The sequence below is a fragment of the Trichosurus vulpecula genome, chromosome 6 (assembly GCF_011100635.1).
Source record: "Trichosurus vulpecula isolate mTriVul1 chromosome 6, mTriVul1.pri, whole genome shotgun sequence".
Lineage (NCBI taxonomy): Eukaryota > Metazoa > Chordata > Mammalia > Diprotodontia > Phalangeridae > Trichosurus > Trichosurus vulpecula.
Genome location: NC_050578.1, coordinates 170,444,909 through 170,469,777, shown reverse-complemented (window position 1 = coordinate 170,469,777; position 24,869 = coordinate 170,444,909). Strand labels below are relative to the sequence as shown.

The following is a 24,869-nucleotide window of genomic DNA, read 5'->3' as shown; positions in this document are numbered from 1 at the left end:
CGAATGGTACTTTTTTAAACTTTTATTTGATCTTTAAGAATTATCTCTTATGGGGACCTTCTAAAACACCTTTTTGAAGTTTTTAGAGCACCGGTAAATATAATTAAATGAATGTTTGTGGTATGAACAAGCCCTAGAATTATCTACCAACTTGCTACTCATCAGCCATGATCTTGATATCACATCCTGCTATTAACTCTCTTAGCTAAATAAGTAGATGTGTATGTAGTATCTTACAATAACTAATTTTAGATTATAACTGTTTTAGAGGATTTGTTAACATAACATCAATGTTGATTTTGTGACTACGTGGGTGATTATATTACTCTTTATGTGATCTATCTAGAATTTGAGATGAAGGAAATATGCATGAAAATGAATTTTGGAGCTTATCCATTGTGTGAAAAACTTTTGCATATATTTTTAATGTACTTTATGAATAACAAGTGAGAATGTATTTTGTTTATCCTTTACTTTTCTCACCTCCTTTTGGAAGCCATTTATGACAGGAAACCAAGTACCAAGCAGTTACTTAGCACGAAGACTTTGGATCAGTGTGAACCTGCAGAGTGGACCCTCATACCACAAACAGAAAAGACTCTCAGAATTCAGAAAAACATCCTGAGCTCCCAAAGGAAAGCTATCACTCAATTTCTTCCTCTATTGTAAACTAATCCAAAGCAAAATTAAATAACTGACAGAAAGGCACAATCATGTCTGGTTCTAAAGTGATGCAGAAATTCTGGGCAAAGAGCAGTATGTAGTAACAGAAATCCAAATGTTTGTATCCCTCCCACCACTCCTTCCTGAGGAAATCTTCCTGTGTTGCCAGGTGAGGGAATAAAGGGGAGCAGGGCACAGCAAAATTGGTCTGGTGGAAATGTGCATGTTTGCTTTTGGAAATATCCTCATCTATCATTAAGAGCTGTCTTTTTTCTTGGAAATGTCTCCGATTCACCCTTTCCTCTCCAACATCACCTCCATCAGACAACATCATCTCGAACCTAAATTAGTATGAAGTCTTCTCTCTTGTCCAGTCTCTCATTCTACTTAGCATTTATTGAGCACCAATGATATGCAAAACATTGTGGTAGGAACTAGGGGGTGATATGAAGTTTAGATAAGATGCAAGTCCTTCTTTCAGGGCATCTTCAATCCAAAAGATGGATTTAACACAAAAACAACTTACTTCAAGTATCTAATGTCATCTGTGTGTATGTTCCCACTACATATAATGTAATGTGCTATTTCATTGCCCAAATATTTCCAGAAAACTCTATTTAGTCTTAGACGCAAAGAAGCCAGGGTTAACTAGAGTTATAAATGTAAGGTTAGTCAGAGAGTCCAATCTCTGCCTAGATGTTAGGAATTTTCCTAATTAGGGACTCAGAAGCAGCTGATATGGCACAATGGCTAGAATCCAAGGCCTGGAATCAGGAAGATTTGAGTTCAAATCCTTCCTTGGGCATTTATTAGCTGAGTGACCCAGGGTAAGTCACTTACTCTGCCTCAGATTCTTCAACTGTAAAATGGGCATGGTAATTACACTTACTTCCCAGAGTTGTTGTGAGAATCAAATGAGATATTTTTAAGTGTCTAGCACAGTGCTTGGCACACAGTAGGCACTTAATAAATGCTTGTTTTTTCCATTCCCTCAGAGCAGTTGTGACTGAACTCAAAACTTTTCATCTAAAACAAATTTCCCACATATAAGTAGAGACCCTCCATGAGTGCAGGTAGAACTATATATGGAACATGATATATGCATGCCACATATATACATACATATAACTGCTGTTGTTTGGAATACCTGTCTATACCTTTTTTTCATGTTTAATTTTCACATTCCCAATACTGCCTTGCACAATACTCTGCACACAGTGAAAGCTTAATAAATTATGTTCACTGGCACGAGATTAACATAATATTTAGTATGGTAAACTCTGAGTGAGAGTCATATGTAAGTAATGTCACACTATTTGAGTACAAAATGATAAATTATAAAATTATATTTTATTTGAATGAACAGTGCTGAGTTGCCTCATACAAGTCTCAGTGGGAGATCCTTAAATGGAAATAAACACGAAAGGAAGAACAGAATGAAGCATAAATTTTGCTACCCCTACAGCAATAACAACAGATCTAATTTGAAGAGTTATTTCCTTTTTTCCATCAAAATAAAAACTGAAACTTTAAGAATAATTGTGATGGCAGTATCTTCATTCAGGAAGATTAATTTCATAATGCAAATGAATGTACTTCTGAAAAACAAGGCAATTTCATCTTGCTCTAGTAAAGTGTGGAAAGAAGTGTTTGTCATTTACTTTATGAAAAAGCAGAGGAGTACCACTCTAATTTATTATGGCTTAATACTTCCCCCTTTTTTTGTTTGTGGAGGTTTGGGAACTACATATTTTAATGAAATCCTACTGAAACACTCAAACAGTATTTTGTTTAATGATAAGGGAAAAGATTAAGAAATTTCTGTCTTGATGAAATATTTTCTCTATGGTTCCAAAAATGCATGTTTATTTTGAGCACTGTGTTGATTGTACTGTTCTATGATTTCCAGTCATCCAACATAATGAAAAGAATGTCGGTGTTAAAATGATGGCTCCTCATATAAGAACCAGCTTGGGGTCATTATAAATGTTGTGCAATTTCCCAAATGTACTCCAGCCTCCTTTCTTCCTCCTACTTAATCTATTGTCAAATCTTCTGTTTTACTTTCATATTTCCTGTGTACTTCCCCTTCTCTACCCACACAACCACCACTCTGACATTATCAAATCTTGTCATTTTTGCCTTCACATCTCTTGTAGAGCTCCCCCTCTTTCCATTCACGTGACCATCACTCTGGCATGAGCCTTCACCACCTTTCATCTAGACTATTGCAGTAGCCTTCCAATTGGTCTACGTGCCTTTAGTCTCTCTCCCTTCCAGTCCATTCTCCTCTCAGCCACCAAAGTGATCTTCATAAAGTACAATTCTATCTTTCCACTCAGTGACTCCCAGTCACTTTCAGGATGAAATATAACATCTTCTGTTTGGCACCATTCTCATATCAGCCCCTTCCTGCCCTTTCAGTGTTCTTAGAATTTACTCACCCCTTGCTGTATGATCTAACTACACTGGCCATCTTACTGCTCCTCACACACAACATTCCATCTCTCAACTCCATACATTTGCACTGGCTGTCCTCTATCCTAGGAAGCTCTTCCTCCTCACCTCTGACTCCTAGTTTCCCTTACTTTCTTTAAGACAGAAAACCCTATTTTGATTTCATTGTTTTGTTTTCAATTAAATTTTGTTGTTAATATCATTTTTTAAACTCACTATTAATTCTAAAGTATTTTTACTTAGTTTAATTTTTAACTCAATGATGACGGCACAGGAGAGTGAATATTATACAAAAAAAAAAACTTGATAAGATTTTCTAAATCAAATCAATGTGTACTGTGATAATCAATACCTTTAATACAAAAGCAGGTATTTGGGAGGATGGAGAAAAATATATTGGAAAATATGTTTCAACAGTAGGAAGCAAGAGAGGCCAAATGATTATAAACTTCATATAAATTCTACACCTGCACAAGCTTCCCTGATCATAGATTAAGAGCTGGAAAGGACCTTAGAAAGATCAAGTTCATACACTTCATTTTACAAAGAAAGAAACGCAAGCCCTGAGAGGTTAATTGATTTGCCTGTAGTCAAACATCTAGTAAGTAGCTGAGGCAGGATCTGAGTTCTTCCTGACTCCAAGCCTATCTCTCTATACTGTTCCATCTAGCTGTCATATTTCAAGAAAAGTGTTAGCTTTGCACATGGCAGGTAATAAAATATCATCACAAAAATGAAATAGATTGTATTTTTGCAGACAGAAAATGATTCGTTGCTCATATGGGAATCAATACTCAATCAACTAATTATGCATAATCATACCACCAGGTCATCTGAGCAAAGACCAAAGTTAACACAAAGCCTGGAAAAAAATTTTTAAAAAAGAGATATATGGCATACAGGTAGAATATATCCAAAATGACCTATTTAAACAAGTTGTTGCAAGAAAAAAATGGGACATGGTAGGAGGAACAGATGTTGACACCAATTATAAGTAATTCCCAAAGAAATTGAACCAATATGAATCAAAAGTCATGAGGAAAACAAAAGAACTTAGAAAGCACCTCACCCAGCAAGTAATCTCTTTGTCAAAATGAAGATATAGGAGCTAAGGGAACCAGTGATATTCAATTTGCAAAATCTTGTGTAAAAAAAATACTGAAAAATTATGGGCAATGTCAGATCATAAAACAGTGAGACATAGTAGAGAGAAAAACAAGATTTTTGAAAAGCTTAGTAACTCTCTAACTAAACTAAGTCCAGCTAAATGAAATCATCCCAAGGATGTTTAAGGATGGAAATGGAAGGCCAACAAAGAAAAAACAGATACAACCTATAAAGATTTTTATAACAACTCCCTTTTTATGATCCTTGGCAATGGAGCCACCACATTTGGACTTCTAGCATCACAGTATTGGATGAGCTGATAAGGAAGTGGAAATAATAGCATTTGAGAAAATATGAGAAAGTACTTGGACTACATCAAATATGTATTCAGGAAGTTATGTTGAAGGTGACACAGTTTTCAGGGAATCGAAAGATTGTTTCTCCGTGTGTCTGAAAGAAAAATGGATACCAAAGGTAGGAGAAAAATGATAGACATTATTAAGGTGACTGAGAGAATATTTATAACTACCTGTCCATGTGCTTACTTTCTCATTCCTATGCTTTTATGGTTATAATCAAACCACACCTTAAGGGCATCCTTGAGAAGCATATAAGAGGAGAACAGGCAGGCTTTTGCAAGTCATATTACTCAGTAGATCCCATCTTTACAATCACACAGTTGTCTGAAAGATATAAACAATTAAAGATCCCACTGTACTTATTGATTGCAGAATATAAAAAAGCATTTAATTCAGTAGACAGTGAAGTAAAATGTAGCTTTAAAGACTCTCTTCCAACAAAATACCCCCTTGAGTGTCTCAAAATCATATGTGATTTCTTGAAGAATGTGAATGATAATTTTATTCAATTCTCTGATTACTAATACCAGGCAAGAAATAAAACCATAAAGGCATATTCACACTAAGGTGTTTGCTATTGTCAGAGAGGAGGCTCCAGCATAGATCCAAAACTGAAGATGGATTCTCTCTAAATCTTACAGATGTCCAAATAGGGGTTACTTTGTGCTAATTGCATCCTGCCCCAGGACATCATAGTCTTCTAAACAAGATTCAAAATCAATCAAAAGAGTTAAGCTTGATAATACACAGAGGAAAACACAGTAGATAAAGAATACTGATTGTTCAGACTATGATATGCAGTTAGATGGACAATCTATAGAAATTATTCATAAGTGCATATATTTTGGACAGATTTTGTAAATAGATAATGAACTGAGTCCAGAATTTAACAGGAGTTTGAAGACAGGCTCTATTATCTTTAGAAAATTATTTAGTTCTTTTGATGATATAAAACTACTTTCCTGAAATGAATTCTATTTTTAACACCACTATTTTACTGGTGCTGTCATGTGGATATGAATCAAGCAATACTAGTCCAAAAAAATGAAATAGAGGGTCAGTCAAAAGGCAATACAGAGGTGCATGTTGTACCTAAGTAGGTCACAATACATTATAAGTAAGTGATCACATAGGAAAAAGTATACAATATATCATCAGAGAAGCATATGGCCAAGCAGAAAGATGGCCCAGCTATGCAGAGAGTGAATGACAACTGATGGACAATGTGTGTACTCCACTGGTATCCACACAATGTAAATTGAACTTGAGTAAGGCTCTGACCACATTAGGTAGGGCCCCTTTAGTGAATTTATGGAAGGATGTGGGCAATAGTCACACAAAATGATCAGGCATGAATAGTTTGTGATATGTATCCAAATCTTTGCAGGAAGCATCCACATTGATGTGACCACAGAGTCCCATTTAGGCTTTGGAGTATTGCTTAGACTTAGACTCTAAAAACATGTTTATCTCTATATTTGGGTAGGTGCCAGCTTCCAATTTATAAATAGGCTGACCATTTGCAAATGGTTCAATTTCTACATATAAGCTAACTTACACAGAGAGAAAAATTCTCTTTTTATAACCTCTTGAGTCACACCTTCATAGTTTGCAAGGGCAAGCAAAATGGGACTTTTTACCATTTTTTCTTTTCGAGTTCTTCTCAGCACTAAGAGAATCAAGTGCCTTTGATTGAGTCTTGCCTTTGTTTGTAGGAAGGCCTATACCCTTTTGCTAATTAGGTCAGGAGAGGTATGAAGCCCTCGGCCCTGAAAAAAGGGTATATATATATATATATATATATATATATATATATATATATATGCTGAGGGTAGCCATTAAGCCAGAACTCTCAGAACTGCTGGAGGAGAGGGTTTGCTTTGGGGGCTAACTTATTGGAAGTGTTGGTATGGAGAGTCTGGGTAGCCAGCAACGAGTGTCCCCCCAGCTTTGAAAAAAACATATGTTGGTGCTTCTCTCTCTGATAATTATTTTGGGGTGCTGACTTTTTCCCCTGAACTAAATAAATGATATATGTATGTTTAATTAAAGATTAACCCCTTAAAGTTGCTTTCCTTAGAATATTAGATCAAAGAACCTGTGCTAGCAGCCCTCCTATGTGCTGGTGTTATTGGTCTTACACAGCCACGGTAGCAGCAAGTAGCATTGTTGTTTCATAGTTATACAAATATATTTATTCATAATATTCAAGTAAGATCAAAACAACCCTTGCTGGCTTCAGACTGGCTAAACCACTAATCTAACAAAATGTGGCATTTCTATGAGCCTGTGGAAGGAATTAAATAATATCCAGTGTTTGGAAGGTTATAGGTCTATTACCCATCAATTTAGTCACCGATTTTGTATGCGCTTATATTAATGTTATATTTATGCTTAATATGCATATATTTCCACGTGCATGTAGGTTTATATATATATACATATTTATATTATATATATATGAATAGATGGGAAATATACACTTATCTCCCCCATTAGCATTGAAGGCATTATAAGTAGGGATTGTTTTATTCTATGTACTTAACAGTGCCTGGTGCATGGTAGGCACTTAATAAGTAGTTGATTGATTGAGTAACCTTTCTTAAGGCTATAATCCAGTTTTTTAAATGTTGATTATATCCATGATGTTACTCTTCTGCCCCAAATCAGGTAATGGCTTCTTGCCATCTGAATAAATTCTAGCTTCTTTAATTTAGTATTCAAGGCCCCTCACAATCTGCCAACACCTTACCTTTCCAGCTTTATCTTACATTATTCCCATCCATCCAGACTTCACTCCAGGCAACTTGGACTACTCTTCACCCTTCACATACAATTATTGTGTTTGCTTACACCATTTCCAGCACCAGAAATGGCCTTTCCCAACTTCTCACTCAGCTTGTTGTAATTCTACCCATCCTTCAAAGACTACCTCAAATGTTACTTCTTTCACAAAGCATTACTCAATTCTTTCTTTCCTTGGACCTCACCTAGTATTTTGCTCTTCTCTTATGTGCTTCTCATACTTTTTTTGTATTACAGTTATTTATATTCATGTCATATTCCCTTTTGGATTATAAGTGCCATTAGGGCACCACGTCTTTTGATTATTCTTTTTATTTTCCCCAGTGAATATCTTGATGCTCTAGATATAGTAAAGACTTAATACATGTTTATTAAATTGAATCAAATAATCATTGCTGTTAAGTCAGACTGTACCACTGGTTTAAGCTACTCCCTGAAAATAAATTAAGCTCTCTATGTACCTCTTCTAGGTCAAAATGAGACTATTTAGAAACCTCCTCTTTCAGTAAACTGAGCATTAGGGTAGCATCTGCAAAAAATTTAAGTAGCTTTCCAAAATGCCTAACTTTGTTAGGAACCTAAAGTAAATTTACACAGATAAACTGTTTGTGTATAGGCACAAAATAAGTAATGTTATTCAGTGGCTTTCATCTATTGCCTATTCTGCTCTTTCTGTCTTTCAAACAGAAAAGATGTCCCTTTTGATGTGTGGTATTCAGCAAGTTAAAATTTTTCTGTCCATGGTATACTAATTTTTTAAAAATAACCAGCCATCCAAATCTTCTGCTAGCATGAATCAGGTTTTTTTGTTTAATTAAACCAGCTTATCTGCCATCCATTCTAATTAATCCATTCTATCTTAATTACTTTTTCATTTCCAATGAAAAGAGAAAAGCCAATCATCATGTATTAATACAAATAGAGGAAATCTGAGTCATTTTGTAATATAAGTAATAGCACAGCGTGTTAGTCAGACAGAAGCATAAACTTTCTATTACATTCTTAATGCAGTAAAATATCCTAACAGTATATATGGGGAAGACTCAGTTTGTGTACTACTAATGCCTCTAGCTATTAGTGTTCTCCCCCTCATATTTTCTTATATTCACTTATTTGTTTAGATATTTATCTTCTAGTAAAATGCCTGCTCTTTAAGGATAGGGACTGTTTTTCATTTTCATTTTGGCAATGCCTTTTCCATTTTTTATTAATTCTTCTCAATCAGCAAAAATCTGCACCCTCTTTCTTCCGCCTCTTCCCCATGAAGAAAAAAAGAAAACAAAATCCCTGCTAAAACATATAGTTAAGCAAAACACATTTTCACATTAGTAATGTCCAAAAGAAATATGTTTCATTCTGAATCGTATCACCTCTTTAAGCAGGTACTGTTTCATCATGAGAATTCTGGAATCATGATAGGTCAGCATACTAATCACAATGCTTAAGCATTAAGTCTTGTCTTTACCGTATTGTTGTTTTTGCATAACTTTGGAATTGACAAACGATAGCCCATGTTTCTTTCCTGCTTTAAAATGTAAAATATATATATATATTCTTAGTTCATTGCCATACAAAAACAGGCAGCGAGTAGGATTTGGCTGGCAAGCCCTAGTTTGCCACACTTAGTGTAAATTGGTCTTCTGGTTCTGCTCACTTCACTCCTTGGTTCATACATGTCTTCCGAGGTTACTTCGAAACTATCCCCTTCACAATTTCTTATAGCGCAAAAACATTTCATCACATTTATATACCAAAACTTGTTCAGCCATTCTCTAATTTATTATATTCTCTATTACATATTATTTATCCAATTATATATTGTATATATGATATAAATATAGTATATAATTATATAATTTATTATAGTAATGGGTATCTTATCAGGTTCCAATTCTTTTTCACCAGAAAAAAAAAAGCTATGATAATTATTTTGTACAGGGTTTGCTCCTTCTCTCCTTTGACCAGTTCAGATAAGAGTGAGATTTGTGTCATGTACTCTCCTAGCCCTTCTTCCTTGTTTGTATAGACTTCTATTTGAGTACCGTAATTATTTAAGATAATTTTCCCTAACCTTCTTCTCCTTTCCCCCACCTAATGTACTTTTCTTCCCCTCCTTTTCTATTCTTTTTTAAGATCATCAGGATCATACCAGAACCCGTTCCAGCACCTCTGTCTAATTAGACTCCTTCTATGACCCCCAAAGATGATAGGGTTCAAAGGTTACACATGTATCCTCCCATATTATAATGTAAACATTTTGTCCCCTTTTGACCCTTTATCATTATTTTCTCAAGTGTACCTTTTCATGATTCACTTGACTCCTGTTTTTCACTTCACAGTTTTTCCACAGCTCTGTTCTTTTTATCGGGAATATTTGAAAGCCCTCTATTTCATTAAAAATCCACAAGAAGAACTGGGTGCGTCAATTGACCAATTTTTTATTATAAATTCATTTTGAAATAAAAATGTTCACTTACCTCTATTTTATTTGCCCTATGGTTAATATGTGGTTATATTATGGTTATATATGGTTATATATAATATGGTTAATATTGCATCAATTGATACAACTTGATCCTTTGAGGTATTCTTAAATTCTTCTCCTTCTAATGCTAAGTTATCAGTTTGATCTATTTTGAGTCAGTTTTTTGCCATAAGATACCTTATATTTTATTATTTTTTCAATCTTTTGACTTTGTCTTAATTTCCTGTGTTATTTGTGGAGTCACCAGCTTCTTTAGGATCCATTCTAATTTAAAGGGAGCTTGTTGCTTGGGTAAGGTTTTGTACCTCTTACGCCAAGCTGTTGATTCCCTTTCCAATCTTTCTTCCATAGCTCTTATTCTTTTCTGGTTTTTTCCTCTGGTACTCTCATCTGACATTTATTTTTAAAAAAACATTTTTAACTGTTGCTTTATGTCTTCCAGGAATTCTAGTTGAACTGGGACCTAATCCATGTTTTCCTCCAAGGATTTACTTGTAAATGTTTTGGAGCTGTTCTCTTCTTTTGGGTTTATATCTTAAGCCTCCCTGTCACCATAATAATAGCTTTTTATGGTGGGATTCTTCATCTATTTAGACATTCTTCCAGCCTACTTCCCAACTTCGGACTTTAGTTAGGGCCAGGTTTTGTATACTTCTCAAAGGAATGTCTGGGCTTGTCCTGCTGCTGCTTTCTTGGAGTTTTGAGTGTTACATTATTCCAGGATCTCAGGGACAATTCAGGCTGGGTGCCTGCAAGCTTTCAGTACTCCCATAGTGGTCTGATTCAGGGTAAATTTTGGTATCCACCACAACCACCCTCTCCTACCCCCCACCCCATATGAGTTCTGTAAGCTCTTGACCTAAGTTTGAAACTGAGCAACATGCCTATGAGTTTTGCCCTATTTGGAATTCCAGTAGACTGCTTCTAGACTCAGCCACTGTCAACCACCTAGAAAGTTTTGCTGGTTCAGTGGCAAAACTGTAGACTTGCCCTCAGTCTGGGATTTCTGCTCTGATTATTCTTCTGCAGGCTTCAGTCTATAGCTGGAAGCTGGAATTCAGATCCTCACTTCAGAGGTTCAAGCCATACAATTTCTACCTGCTTCTGAATTTGTTTCTTTCTAAGCATGCTGACTATGGCCCAGGACTAGTCCTCAACCTGGAGCACCTATGCCTCTTTATTCCACTCTGTATTTGTAACCCAGAATTGGGTGATGAATGACAAAACTACCACTTGGCACCTATTACCTGTACCATGCACAAATTTAGGCCCTTCTGTGCTGGATCTGTGACCACGTCTTTACCCTGGGCCTGGTATAAGTCTCTTTCTGACACCAGAATGTTCTTCATGGCAATTCCTGAAGAGGCCCCATCCCTAATGTCTACAGACCTCTCTGGGCAGATCTCCCTGTGCCAACCTGGACTGAAAATGACTATGACTTTTTCTTGAATTTCCCAGTCAGGAATTGGTCTCAAGTATTTTGTAGATCTGAATGGGATAGTTGGGAGGGATGGGGAGCTTGCTGTACTTCTTCCTGCCCCATTACCTTGGGTCCACGTCTTGGCAAACCTCTTTCCTAGTCCAGTGTCTTGCATACAGTATGCACTTAATGAATGTTTATGAAATATCATTTATATCCTGCCATCTCACATTATATTCTCCCACTTAAACTTTACCTGATGTCAGTTTTACATACTCCAAATGATGGAGTGAAAGGCAAAGAGACACTGTAAGATAGCATAATTCTCACAGTTAAGCTGCCTTTTCTCTCCCTCAATTTGATCATCCTGCTTTTTTCTGATGTGCCCTTTCCCTAGTTTCTATGTCCAGATGAGCCTAAAGCTCACACACAGGCATATGCACACACATATGTGTGCATACATTTTATGCATGCCATGAGTGTAGGTGACATTTCAAAGTGCCAAGACTTGTGTTTCTCTTTTAGTAGAGGCTGAAATGTGTTAGGAGAGTGGTCAGTAGTACATTTTGGTTGGATTTTCATAGATATCTTTCATATATAACATTAAAAGAATTATTATAAATTGGCTCCTTAATATAGTGGTGTCAAACCCAAGTGAAAACAGAGGCCACTACTCAGAACATAAGGATCTCTGTGGGTCACATATTGACTTAGTTTTGAAATGCAATATTATCTATATTTCATTTTATTTTCATTTATTTATGTATTTCACAATTACATTTTAATCTGATTCATGATGCCCTTAGGAGTGTTACTGTGAATGCAGCCAACAGGCCATGTGTTTGACACCTCTGCCTTAGTACAAATGCAGTATGCAAATGTTCCTGTAGCAACTGAAATGGGAGGGGGGAGATACATTTAACAATGACCCTTCTTCAACTTATTGCTATTATCTCTTCCATGAAGATGTTGAACCTCATTGACAAGAACTGCCTTACCCAATATTAATTATTACAGGGTTGAAATAAGGCCACCTGTGTTCTTATATACTTCAAGCAACCTTGCATAATATGCATTATGTATAGTAGTCAATTTGTTGGAAAAATCATTATGATGGCATTTTTCCCTACTTGAATCAAAAGACTGTAATCAACAGACAAGCTCAGTGGGATCTTGTCTTCTCTACATTTTTTTTCAAATAATTGTATGATGGTAAAGATGTTCTGCTAGATGAAATCCAGCACAGAGTCTTAAGCTGAAGAGAGTTTCCATATAGACAAAGAGTTCTTGCAAGAAGCTCTTGTTTGCTGATAGCATTTTGCTCTTCATCTCAAGTCCTAGAACACTGCAGAGTATTGGAACAAGTCCATAACTACTCAAAAGGTTTTGGCTTCACCACTTAAATATTAAAACAAAAAAGATAAAGAATGCCTCTTATCCACATCATGATATGTCATTTCTTCTAATGGCATATTGAGCTAAAGAACTCTATATAGAGCTAAAATAGTTACTGAAAGTAAAAAAATGAGTTATACCAAGAATTAAAATGGAGGATAAAATGAGACTGGATTGCCTTAAAAATTCTTTTAATGAACTCAAACTTTTTAAAACAGCCTGACCTTTTTATCACTAGTATTCTTTACAACAAGTGGTAATGGTGTCTGCCTATGAATCAGGAGACACTATTCTTTTCCGAAGAATCAAAATAAGTCCAACATCCTTTAACCTTTTATCTATTGGGGAATGATTCTTCTTGGGAATTTGAGTCTGTTCCTTATGTATCTTAGATAGGAACCCTTTCCAGGAGAGTTTTTCTCCATTACCTGTTTCTCTAATTTTAACTGAATTGGTTGTTTGTGCAAAAACTTTTAAATTTTGTTTGATAAAAATTGTACAATTTATCTTCTGTGATAATCTCTTTCCCTTGGTCATGAACTCTTTTTCATATATAATTGTGAAAGCCATTTTATTTGGTGTCCTTCTGATTTATTTATGACATGAACCTTTACGTTATTAACCAAAAGTAACAACTCTGTAAGACATGGGTAGTAACTTGATTTATTACAAGAGAAAAGCACATGTATGTGGGTACTGCTTATACCAAGGAGCCCACAATACTGGCAAAGCTTTGGATATTTATGGGGTATAGCAAAAAGGGGAGTTCTTATGGGAGGAGTGAAGGATAATTCCCTCCAAATGGGAGTGGCATCGGAGGAGGAAGGGAGCAGTAGGGGAAGGGGAATGAGAGGGAGCAAGAGGCCTTGAGAATGTCAGACTGTGGAGGGAGGATGTTCTGCTTATCTGAAAGGGTCCCAGATGCACAAGTAATTGATTAGTCTAGGCAGACTGGCCAGAGCCAAGCTTGTGACTGACTCAGCTTCAAGGGCGCTGAAAGTTTAACAGAGATCAATTGCAAAAGATCACTTCTGTGTTAGTGTAGGATTATTAATAGGAATAATTAGCAGGAATCATTAATAAATAATGAAATGCAATTTAAAGCAATTCTCAGTTTACATATCACACCTACTAGATTAACAAACATGACAAAAAAATGATAATTGTTGGAGGGACTGTGGCAGGACAGGGACATTGATGAACTGGTGGTAGAACTGTGAATTGGTCCATCCATTCTGGAAAAAAACTCATAACTATGTTCAAAAGTCAGTGAACTGTGTATACCACTTTACCCAGTGATACCGCTAATAGGACTAAAACCTAAAAGATTGAAGAAAGAGAAAAAGGACCCATATGTATAAAAATACTTTTTTTGGTTTTTGTCTTTTTGTGGTAGCAAATAACTGGAAACTAAGGTGGTATGCATCAACTGGAGAATGGTTGAACAAAGTGTTGTATATGAATGTGATGAAATATTATTGTTCTGCAAAAAAAGATTAAAGGGACAGTATCTGAAAAACATGGGAAGATTTGTTTAAATGGATGTGAGTAAAGTGAAGTAAAATGAAGTGAGCAGGAGCAAGTAAACAATTTAAATAATAACATCATTCTTAAAAGATAATCTTTAAAAGACTTCAGAACTCTGAGCAATAATCAAACATGATACCAAAGATCTTACGATAAAGCATGCTACCTACTAGGAGTTGGACTCAAAATGCGGAACCAAGCATACATCCATACTATTGTGCATTTTTTTTCTTCTATGTGTATTTGTTACCGGAGCAAGTTTTTTTTTGTTTGTTTTTGGTGAGCCAGGATAGAGGAGAGAGCTAGGTATAGGGTAGCCAAAAAAAAGTAAAAAGAAATAATATACAGCTTCAGCTAGGTTAATGTAATTTTTTTGATTTTAAAAAATGAATATTACCTAGAGAATAATGGAAAGGCATTTGATGTGTATGAACAGTGAAATAAAAACATAAGAAACTAAAGATAAATTTAGCAAAGGCTGTCATCAAAGAAGTATATGACTAAAAAAGATGGACTGTTACCATGACAAAATTCTTTATTGGTATCCTTAAGACATGAACAAAAAGATAGGCAAGACCCCAGCACATTGTGCTTACTTCATGACAAGACATTGACAAGAATTACACAATATAGTTGTCAAAAACATCTATATTAATGATATCCTAGGCTTGTTTAATTAATTTGTTTATCACATAGCATATCAACATAGGAACTTTAATTTTTTTCTTTTAAATTTTGTACAAGTTAGGCTGATAATGAATGGTTTTTCTTCATTAAAAGAATTATTTCAATATCATGGCTATAACAGAAGTATTTGCTGGAAATTTTAAAAGGTCCTTCTAGCTCTACATCTATAATCTATGATCCTGCGCTAAAAACTGTAGAGAAATATAACCACACACACACATATATATATACATACATATATATACATATATATGCACCAACATGTTTATATGTGTACATATATACCAATCTGCAAGTGCAATATACATACAGGTTTATATACATACGTATGTATTAGACAGATGGAAGGATGATCATTTGAGGTTTATCTTGTTTGTTCTGTAAAACAAAGAGTAATCTACAAACAAGTTTATCTTCAAAATTTTAGCCTCCACAGAGCTGGCACACCCATTATTATCATTCTTGTTATCCATTTATCTACCAAAAGTGACTTAGTCACACCTATTGAAAGTTGTTTCCACTGAAGAACACTTGATCTATCACCAGTACTGTATTAGAACTACAACAGAGCCCTCAAATAATCTCTCTGACACTTTGTGACCTGAGTTCAATACAGAGTTATCATAGACTAATGAAGCATGAATTTCATCTTCTGCTTGAACATCTCCAGTGATGGTAAAGTTGCTATCAGCTCATTTCATTTTGGAGCAGCTCTATTTGACAGCTCTTTATATTGAGCCAAAATTTACATCCCAGTCATTTCTACCCATTAGGTTCTCTTTCTTCCATCTAGAATCGTGCATATTAAGTTTAATCCATTTTAACATTCCAGCCTCTCAAGTTTTTGAAGACAGTGAGATCATGTTCACTCTAAACCTTCTCTTCTCTAAGGTAAAGATCTCAGGCAGACATCTGTAGAAAGTCAAAAATTTTACGGTTTCCACATTTCACAAAAGCTCATATTTCCTTGCTTATTTTATTATTAATTTTCCTCTCTCCTCCTGAAAATCAACATATGCTAGAGAAATAAAGTTGATTAAATACTATTAAAAGTGTGTGTCTTTTCCCTACCACAGATACAGGAGCAGAACGACAAGCTCTAAGAGAAAATGTGTATCCCAAGCTGAGGGAATTCTGCAGAGAAAACTATGGATTGGAATTTCAGGTAAACTTGCTATTATCCCTATCTTCAATTACTCTATTATAAACGCTAGGTTTATATTTCTAATAACACATTGAGAGTTATAAGGCAGCATAAAACATTTGTTTCCTTAATATAACAAAAGTTAAAAACAAACAGCATCACTGTTGGTGGAGTTGTGAACTGATCTAACCATTCCAGAGAACAATTTGGAACTATGCCCAAAGGGCCATAAAACTGTGCATATCTTTTGACCCAACAATAACACTATTAGGTCTGTATCCCAAAGCAATCAAAAAAGGGGGAAAGGACCTATTTTTACAAAAATATTTATAGCGGCTTTTTGTGATAGCAAAGAATTAGACATTGAGGGGATGCTCATCAACTGGGGAATGGCTGAACAAGTTGTGGTATGTAAGTATAATGGAATATTAATGTGCTATAAGAAATGATGAGCAAGCTGATTTCAGAAAAACCTAGAAAGACTTATATGAGCTGATGCAAAATGAAATGAGCAAAACCAGGAGACTATTATACACAATAACACAGGTAGTGTCTGAGATCAAGTTTGAACTCAGGTGTTTCTGACTCTAAGCCCAGGGCACTCATTATCTCATTTCTCAAATATGTAGGAAACTGGGTCAAATTTGTAAAAGTAAGAGCCATTCCCTAATTGATAAATGGTCAAAGGATATGAACAGGCAGTTTACAGAAGAAAAAAATCAAAGCTATCTATAGTCATTTGGAAAAAAATATTCCAAATCACTTTTGATTAGAAAAAAATGTACATTAAAACACCTCTGAGATATGGCTTTATGTCTATCAGATTAGCTAACTCTCTAGAGGAATAATAAAATGACAAATACTGGAGGCAAAGTGGAAAATAGGTACACTAACTCACTGTTAGTGGAGTTGTGAACTAGTCCAACCATTAGTACAGTGCCCAAGGGGCTATAAAACTGTGCATATCCTTCGATCCAGTAATGTTATCGCTAGGTCTGTATCCCAAAGATAGCAAAGAAAAAAGAAAAGGACCTATGTGTACAAAAATATCTATAGCAGTTCTTCTTGTGGTGGCAAAGAATTGGACATGAAGGGATGCCCATCAATTGGGAAATGGCTGAACAAACTATGTTATGTGATTGTGGTGGAAAGCTATTGTGCTATAACAAATGATGAGAATGATGGTTTCAGAAAAAATCAGTGAATGTTTATCTGAACTGATGCATAGTAAAGTGAGCAGAACCAGGAGAACATTGCACACCATAACAGCAATATTATGATGATGAGCCAACTGTGAAAGACTTAGCTATTCTCAGCAATACAGTGATACAAGACAGTTCTGAAGGACTCACAAGGAAAAATGCTATCCACTTCAGAGCTATCCACTTCAGAGGGAGAGCTTATGACCTCTGAGTGCAAATTGAAGTGTGATTTTTCCATTTTATTTATTTTTCTTGCTTTTTTGCAACATGGCTAATATGGAAATATGTTCTGCATGATTTTGCATGTATAGATGATATCCATCATATTGCTTGCCTTTTCAACATGTGGGGCAATTAAGAGATCATTGGTAACTTTGGAGAGAGCTTCTTGTTGCTCCGTCATTTCAGTCATGTCCCACTTTTCATGACCCCATTTGAGGTTTTCTTGGCAAAGATGCTAGAATATTTTTGCCATTTCCTTCTCTGACTCATTTTACAGATGAGGAACTGAAGCAAATAGGATTAAGTGACTCTCCCAGGGTCACATAGTTAGTCTGTCTTAGGCCAGATTTGAACTGACAAAGATGAGTCTTCCTGATTCCAAACCCAGTATTGTAACCACTGCACCACCTACCTGTCCAATTTCCATCTTGGTGGAGTGTAAGTGGAGGGTGGAGGGCTGTGATTTGGAACCGCCTCTTATATGCTGTTTCCAAGAAGGGTATTGGCAAGAGAAATCTACCTAACTGCACATCACATATAAGCAGATTAGGGGTATGATGCTCTGTTAAGAGTTCAGGATAAAAGCCACTTTCCCTAGTCACTCCAAAGGGGAAGGTAAGAGTTAACTAACTCTTAGCAAGCTTAGCTTCCTCTAAATGCTTGTTACACTGAAGACAATCACAGAGAGGAAGTAAAATTACTTATATAAGCAATCTATTAAACAGAAAATATACAGGTTAGAGCAGATGATAGAATAAACAAGAGGAAATAGGCCCTTAGACTTGAGCATAAGATAAGAGCTCAGCTCAACCAAGTAGAGAACAATCTTACTGAAGAAGCCACTTGCAGTGTCTGGGACTAGAAGCACTGGAGATCAAAGGATGTGGGAGGGGCCCAGGGATGCCTGCTGGCCATTCAGAAGTTCACTTCCTTTCTCTTAACCATCTCTTTCTAAATTGGATTATCTCTTTGAAGTCCCCTTACTCTTGAATTGTTCAAAAGTAGTCTCTGAGCTGATCAGGATTCATGTCTCCCTGCTTGTGTGCAACTCAGTATCCCATGGCTGTCCTTCAATGAACCTTCCCAAACTCCCATACCACCCCCGCATAGATAGGGAGTGGTACACTAAACTATCTGAGAAATTTTAGTTATTTGTATAAGAAAAGGCCAAAATCAGGATCTACTAAAGATGATTTATGAATGCCAGTGGTAAAACTCATGCATACATTAGCATTTGTATAGGCTGTTCATTTTGAAGGCCCTTTAATATAAAAATATTTGCTTGTAAACATTGGGCTATTTGAAGGTTCACAAATTTTTATCTTCAATTTATAAAGTAAATCACTCTTGCAACAGACAGAATTGTTAGGGTCAAAATTTTTCTCCCTGATTTATAGAGTAGATCTCACTTTTTCAATGCTGCCTCAGGTTCATGCTTACTTTGTCAAAAATTAAACATGTAACAAAGATACATAGTGTGGGGGAAGAACAGGCACCACTGTTTGTAGAAGAAATTTTCATCCCTTATTTGTTTACACTCAGGTAAACAACTTACCTTAGAGATCTCTCATGATAATTTATGATGTGACTGATAAAACAATGGTATAAAATGGCCAAAATTGGTATGCAAAATGTCACAATACTGGGTCATCAAGACCGCTGTTGAATGATTAGTCATGTATCACCATAAATCATAAACCTGAATTAAATTCATTATATGTTCAATATTATGGGCTTCAAGAAAAAAATATGGCTTTACAGATAACAAGGCCTCAGTTGTTGGAAAATATCAGACCTGGCAGATTTTTCAAAGTGTTAGATTCTCCTATGGGACTCAATTACCATATGTGGAGAAATGCATCTGAGTGTATTAATCAAATCTCTGATTTAGTGTTCTCTTGCAATATGTTAGTCAGGATAGTTTTGTCCTTGAACCACAGTAAAGCTTCTGCAGGCTTTATTGGAAATATTGATTAGTGTTAGCTAGAAGCAAAATTAGAATGTGTAGGCTTGAATTATGAAACTAGGTATTTTAATTTGACCCTTAGACATTTTATATATGTGTTTTGGGAGCTACATAGTGAAATTTCTGTCAGATGTGCCCTTAAACCAATAAATTAGTATAAAATGATTATACAAATTACAATTAATACTATAGTCTTTAACACACAAATTGCATAGAGAATAGACCATATAAAACCTAAATGCTTAAACAACAGAGTATATGTAGCTTTCAGGAAAAAAACTTTTCAACAATACTTTCTTTCATTTTGCATACATTTGAGCACCTACTTATGCTGGGCCTTCTTAAGGAATATACAAATATAGGATGGTTACTATCCTCAAATAGTTTACAGTCTGTCTATAGAAACAAGACTTGTACAAATGAGGGCAAGAACTGTGCCTCATTTATCTTTGTTATTTCCCCTAGGAACTTAACAGTGCTTTGCCTGTACTAACAGTTTAACAATTTTTTGATGAATGAATGAGTAAATAAATGAATTGATAAATATAAAACTATTAGAAACTGATACATGACAAGATATTATCAAGTGTATAATCATACACTAAAGTCCCATTCCAATGTTTCATCATGATTTAGAGGTGACGTTGATTTCTTAAAGGCTAGGTCAGCAAAAGACAAACTCTAGTAGGTCCTACCAAGCTAGGAAGTCCCAATTTATAAGACTTACAAGGAATTTTATAAGGATAAATCCCACTAAATTTGGAGAGATTCAGCACCAGTTTTGCCACACACTGACAATTTTTTGGCCACCACAGCTCTTAAAGACTATCTACTAAATATGTCACCAAGAGGTTGCATTTGTATTGGTTGTAAGAGACAAAAATCTGAAGTATTAAGGCATAATCAAATGCCAAGGCATTGAATAAAAAAGTGTCAGAATAAGTAAGAGATAAGAAAGATAAGTATAGGTAAGGTAGGAGTCATTTGTGAATATATGTGCTCTTTTTCTTAGGAATCTGCTATTGTAACAATGTAGTCTGTAGAAGACATGGGATATCATGTCCATAGAACTTCTTAAAACAAGTGTGGCAGTCACTGATCTAAATGGTGACAGTGTTATTTAGTCTAAGCTAAAAGGATTAAATGAGTAAAGAGTATTGGGTCATGAATGGATGATTTTCAAATTGTGTGCATGGGCTAGGTAAGCCAAAAAACCTTGTCTGGAGAGAATATCCTATATTATCAGAGCAGCTTAACTCACTGCCAAATACAATAACAAATAGTATCACAAGGATATTAATTTTAACAAATTTTTTCGTGAGATATTGAAGGTCCCATGAACATCCTTACCCCTTCAGTTACCCTGTATTACTAAAGGCATGTAGGTATGATGATTGGGATTTGGACTGAGGAAGGAGAGGCAAAGATTACATAACACTCCACCTGGAATTTTGAAAGTGAAAAGGAGAGAAAATGGATGATAGTTGAAGAGGTAGCAAGGTCAAAAGAAGGTGATTGTTTTCTTTTATTGTTGTCATCTTGTTTTTAGGGGAAGGAAGAACTGAACATGTGTGGGAGATGATGAGGAAAAGCCAGTAGCAAGAGGTGGGGGAGAAAAGTATGGATCACAGGTGTAAGTTAGCCTTAGTAATTATAAGAATTACTATGAGCTTGAAGGTAAATAACAGAGGATATGCAATGCATATAAGCAGTATAGAGGAGTAAGGAAAGGAACTCGAAGGACATGACATCAGATGACCTCCATCTTCTTAGTAAAGAAGTAAAGGGGACCATCTGCTGAGGGTGAGAGGTAAGAGATTGAGTTGGAAGCCTGAGACTCAAAGAGAAGTCTTGTATCAACTATGATAAGGAGCATGCTAGAGAATCAATGAGGTGAATAAGGACTTTTGCGTATCTCTGAGAGCCAATTTGAAGTAAGTGGCATAAATATTTCATGCACCAAAACATCATGGTTTCATGAAATTCATCCTTTGAGGTTAGATTTGAATTTTGGAGATAGAAATATCATTCAGAGTAAAGTTTTTATGATTAAGGTGGATGAGCAAGCTCAAGAACATAAACATTAACTTTGACTAGATAAAATTCTGCACTCTCCCCTGGGTAGCTCAAAGACTGCAGTAGCAAATAGGAGCTGTCTGTGGTTCTGAATGTGTCAAAGCAGGCACGTCACTGGAGTTTGGCAGGGAGCACTACATGCTACATGTCAACAATTCCCCTGAAAGTCAAGGTCTCTCCCATTTTCCATTTTCCTAATGACACCCAGAGAGGTAGCAACTATACTTATGCGGGAATTAGCCCTGGTAACTGTATTTAGGGAACCCAGATACCCAGTTGTTTATCTTGGCCTGGATGTTCCACAGGTTAGCTGGAACATTTCCCCAACACTAGTGGGTCTTAGTATTTGCCATGTAATTGAGAATTGCCTTCTCAATGAACCTAGACCTTCAAATATCTAGTAGCTAGGTTTTTTTCCTCCCAGCATAAGTGGAAAGGAGTGGCCAGTACTTGGGTCTTGAGCTCTCTTTTAAGACACATTCTTTGTCCACTGTGTTTTCCAGAGAATGGGATTCTTGTTTGCTACCACTGATCTTTATATAGGCATAAAGTTGGAGAGACTGAAGAAATTTGTATACTTGTCCTTAACAGGTCAAACCACTTCGCATCAAAGAAATAGTTTTAGAGTTGCTTGCTTCTAGGATGATATTTAACTTCTGTGGTTCTGAAGGCCCACCTGCAATCACTATTACAGTGAAAATGTAGAACAGCAGTTTTCAAATTTTCAGAAAAATATTCAGTAAATAGATTTCCAAAAACATTTTGGGCAATGGGAGTATTCTTAGAATAAATGTACAGATTCCCATTGTGACTACATTGTAAGACAAAACTAACTTTAATATATCTTCAATGTAAAAAAAAATGTCATTTTTGGAAGTATTTTAAGAGACAGGACAATTGGTAGAGGGGAAAGAAAGGAAGGAAAAGAGGAAGGAGCAAAATTTAGTTAGGAAAATACTGAAAATTTAATTCACTGAAATTCCTTTTAAAGGAAATGATTGTATAGGATAATTATTCATTTTAACTGAATTAATTATTTTGCATATAATGAATGTTTACTTTCCTGTTTTCAAATCTTGGTATATAAATGAATGGTCTTAGTTTTTTCGGACTAGTTCAACAACATAATGACCATGATATATCTGTTGCCCAGAGACTATAGTTCTTTTTCATACATGTCAAGTGGCTTTAAGTAAAAAGGATACAAATCAAATTACTTTTTATGGGCTTTTATACTTAATGATGGAATAAGTATGGGCATATAAAACACAGTGTCAACAACTTAGGATTTGGATAAGTGGCAAATTAAATTCCAGCTCTTACACTGGACAGCCATTAAGCTAAAAGCTAAACTTAATTTTTTTAAGTACTTAATAAATCTTGTCTTGGTAAGCAATTTAGACTGAAAACACATTTTGCCAATTTTTGATCATGCAGACATTTTACCATATATCAATTTGCATCAAAGAGTTTGTACATCATATACTTATCTGCTATTTGGAAATCTCAGTTCTATTTTTATACCTGAATATTTTCTCATTTTATACATATAGAGACCAGTGGAAAGTGGGACATGTGCTAGGGAAAAAGGGAATATTTTAAAAGTCTGATTAAGTAGTAAAAACATGAATTCATGGACTTGGGTTATAGTTACTAAATCTTCAGAAAGGGTCAGGTCCAAGATATATTTCAGAAGAAATTTGTAGGCACATATATATAACACTATATATTCTGTATGCCCCTGATTAAAATTTAGTAAATTTACTATCTTGCTACATGTATTCAAATCATTCTATAATTTTTAAGTAAGAATACAAAGATAAATTTTTAAAACCTCAAGGAGATTATGACATATAGGGGGAGATAAGATGTATACAAATAGAAAGGCAGTTTGTAATAAATATTGTAAGAGGGGTACAGAGACATGGGATTTCAAAGTACGGAACAACCACATCTAACTAGAGGAACCACAAAATTAGAGATAAAACACTGAAATTGAAGTATGGAGATTTAGGTTCCAGTACTTGTTCTGCCAAAAACTTGATGTGTGACTTTGGCAAGTCTCTTCTTTTTGACGTGTTTTCTCATCTGCAAAATGGTGGAATTGAATTAGATGATCTCTAATTCCCTACTAGGAATTTGACATAATTTATAGCTTCAGAGGGCATGATCCATGTAGTATACTACTTTTGTATCTTCACAGGACCCAGTATGATATTTGGCACTAAGCTATTAATTGATAACTATATTTATTGATATTACTAAATATTGATAAATCATTGAAGAAAAAGAATAAAGATAGAAGGAAAGGGAGATGATCTTATTTCTTATGATCTTATTTCTTCTTTCTTTTAGTAACTTTAGCACTTTTTTAAAGCTTTTTCTTCAGTACTGTGCCATAATATATTAAATGTTATGAGAGTCTAGAACTACATCTGTAAAATTAACACTTTTCAAAGGCACTATAATCTTTTTATTTTTTAAAAAATTCTTACTTAAAGTACTCATAAGGAAGCCTACAAGAGTAACCAATCTGCTTCATCTGAAACTCCCTTTCTATGCAACTACAGATGAGAAAAGATTCAATTCAATAAAATAATTATTGCCTACCTGCTCTGTTCACGGAAGGGAGTCGGCATGATATAATGGATAGGAAACTGACTTTGGAATAAGGAAAACCTAGATCCAACCCCTGCCTCTGATACATAATATCTATCTAGCATTTATATTGCACTTTAATGTTTTCAAAATGCTTTACAAATATTATCTCATTTGGTCCTCATAGCAACCCTGGGAGGTAGGCACCATTTGTTATTATCCCCATTTTATAGATGAGAAATCCTAGGCAGACAAAGATTGCCTTAGCTCATTGTCACACGGCTAGTAAGTGTCTAAGGTCAGATTTGAACTCAGATCTTTTTACCTCCAGGTCCAGTATTCTATCCACTGTGCTACCTAGCTGCTGATAATACGATGTGATGTGTGATGTGTGATATGTGATATGTGATACATACTTGCTCTGGGCAAGTCACCTAACCTCCCAGTGCTTCAGGTAACTCTGTAATTCAAGGTGTGCAATAGTTGTTGATCTGCATTAGGAGAATATTTTCCATCCAGGGAGTCCCTTTCACTGATGAAATCCCAAAACTGCAGACCACACATTCTCTTTCATTTCTCTGTTGATTATCTCCAATTTCTCCTGTATATATCTTACATGTACATAATTGTTTTCATGTTATCTGCTCCTTAGACTGTGAACCTGTTGATTACAAGGACTTTCTTTTGCCTTTATTTGTCTCCTTATCACATAGCATAATGCCTGGCATATATCATGGTGGGAACTTAATAAATGCT

General features: G+C 35.4%; 1 protein-coding gene across 1 annotated transcript in view; it reads left to right on the top strand.

The window, feature by feature from the left end:
- Window positions 1-24,869, top strand: part of NWD2 (NACHT and WD repeat domain containing 2) — a 176,213-nt gene that overhangs the window by 66,303 nt on the left and 85,041 nt on the right. The window contains exon 2 of the mRNA XM_036762387.1: window positions 15,982-16,070. Coding sequence (XP_036618282.1) covers window positions 15,982-16,070 — 89 coding nt within the window. The remainder of the gene's footprint in view (window positions 1-15,981; window positions 16,071-24,869) is intronic.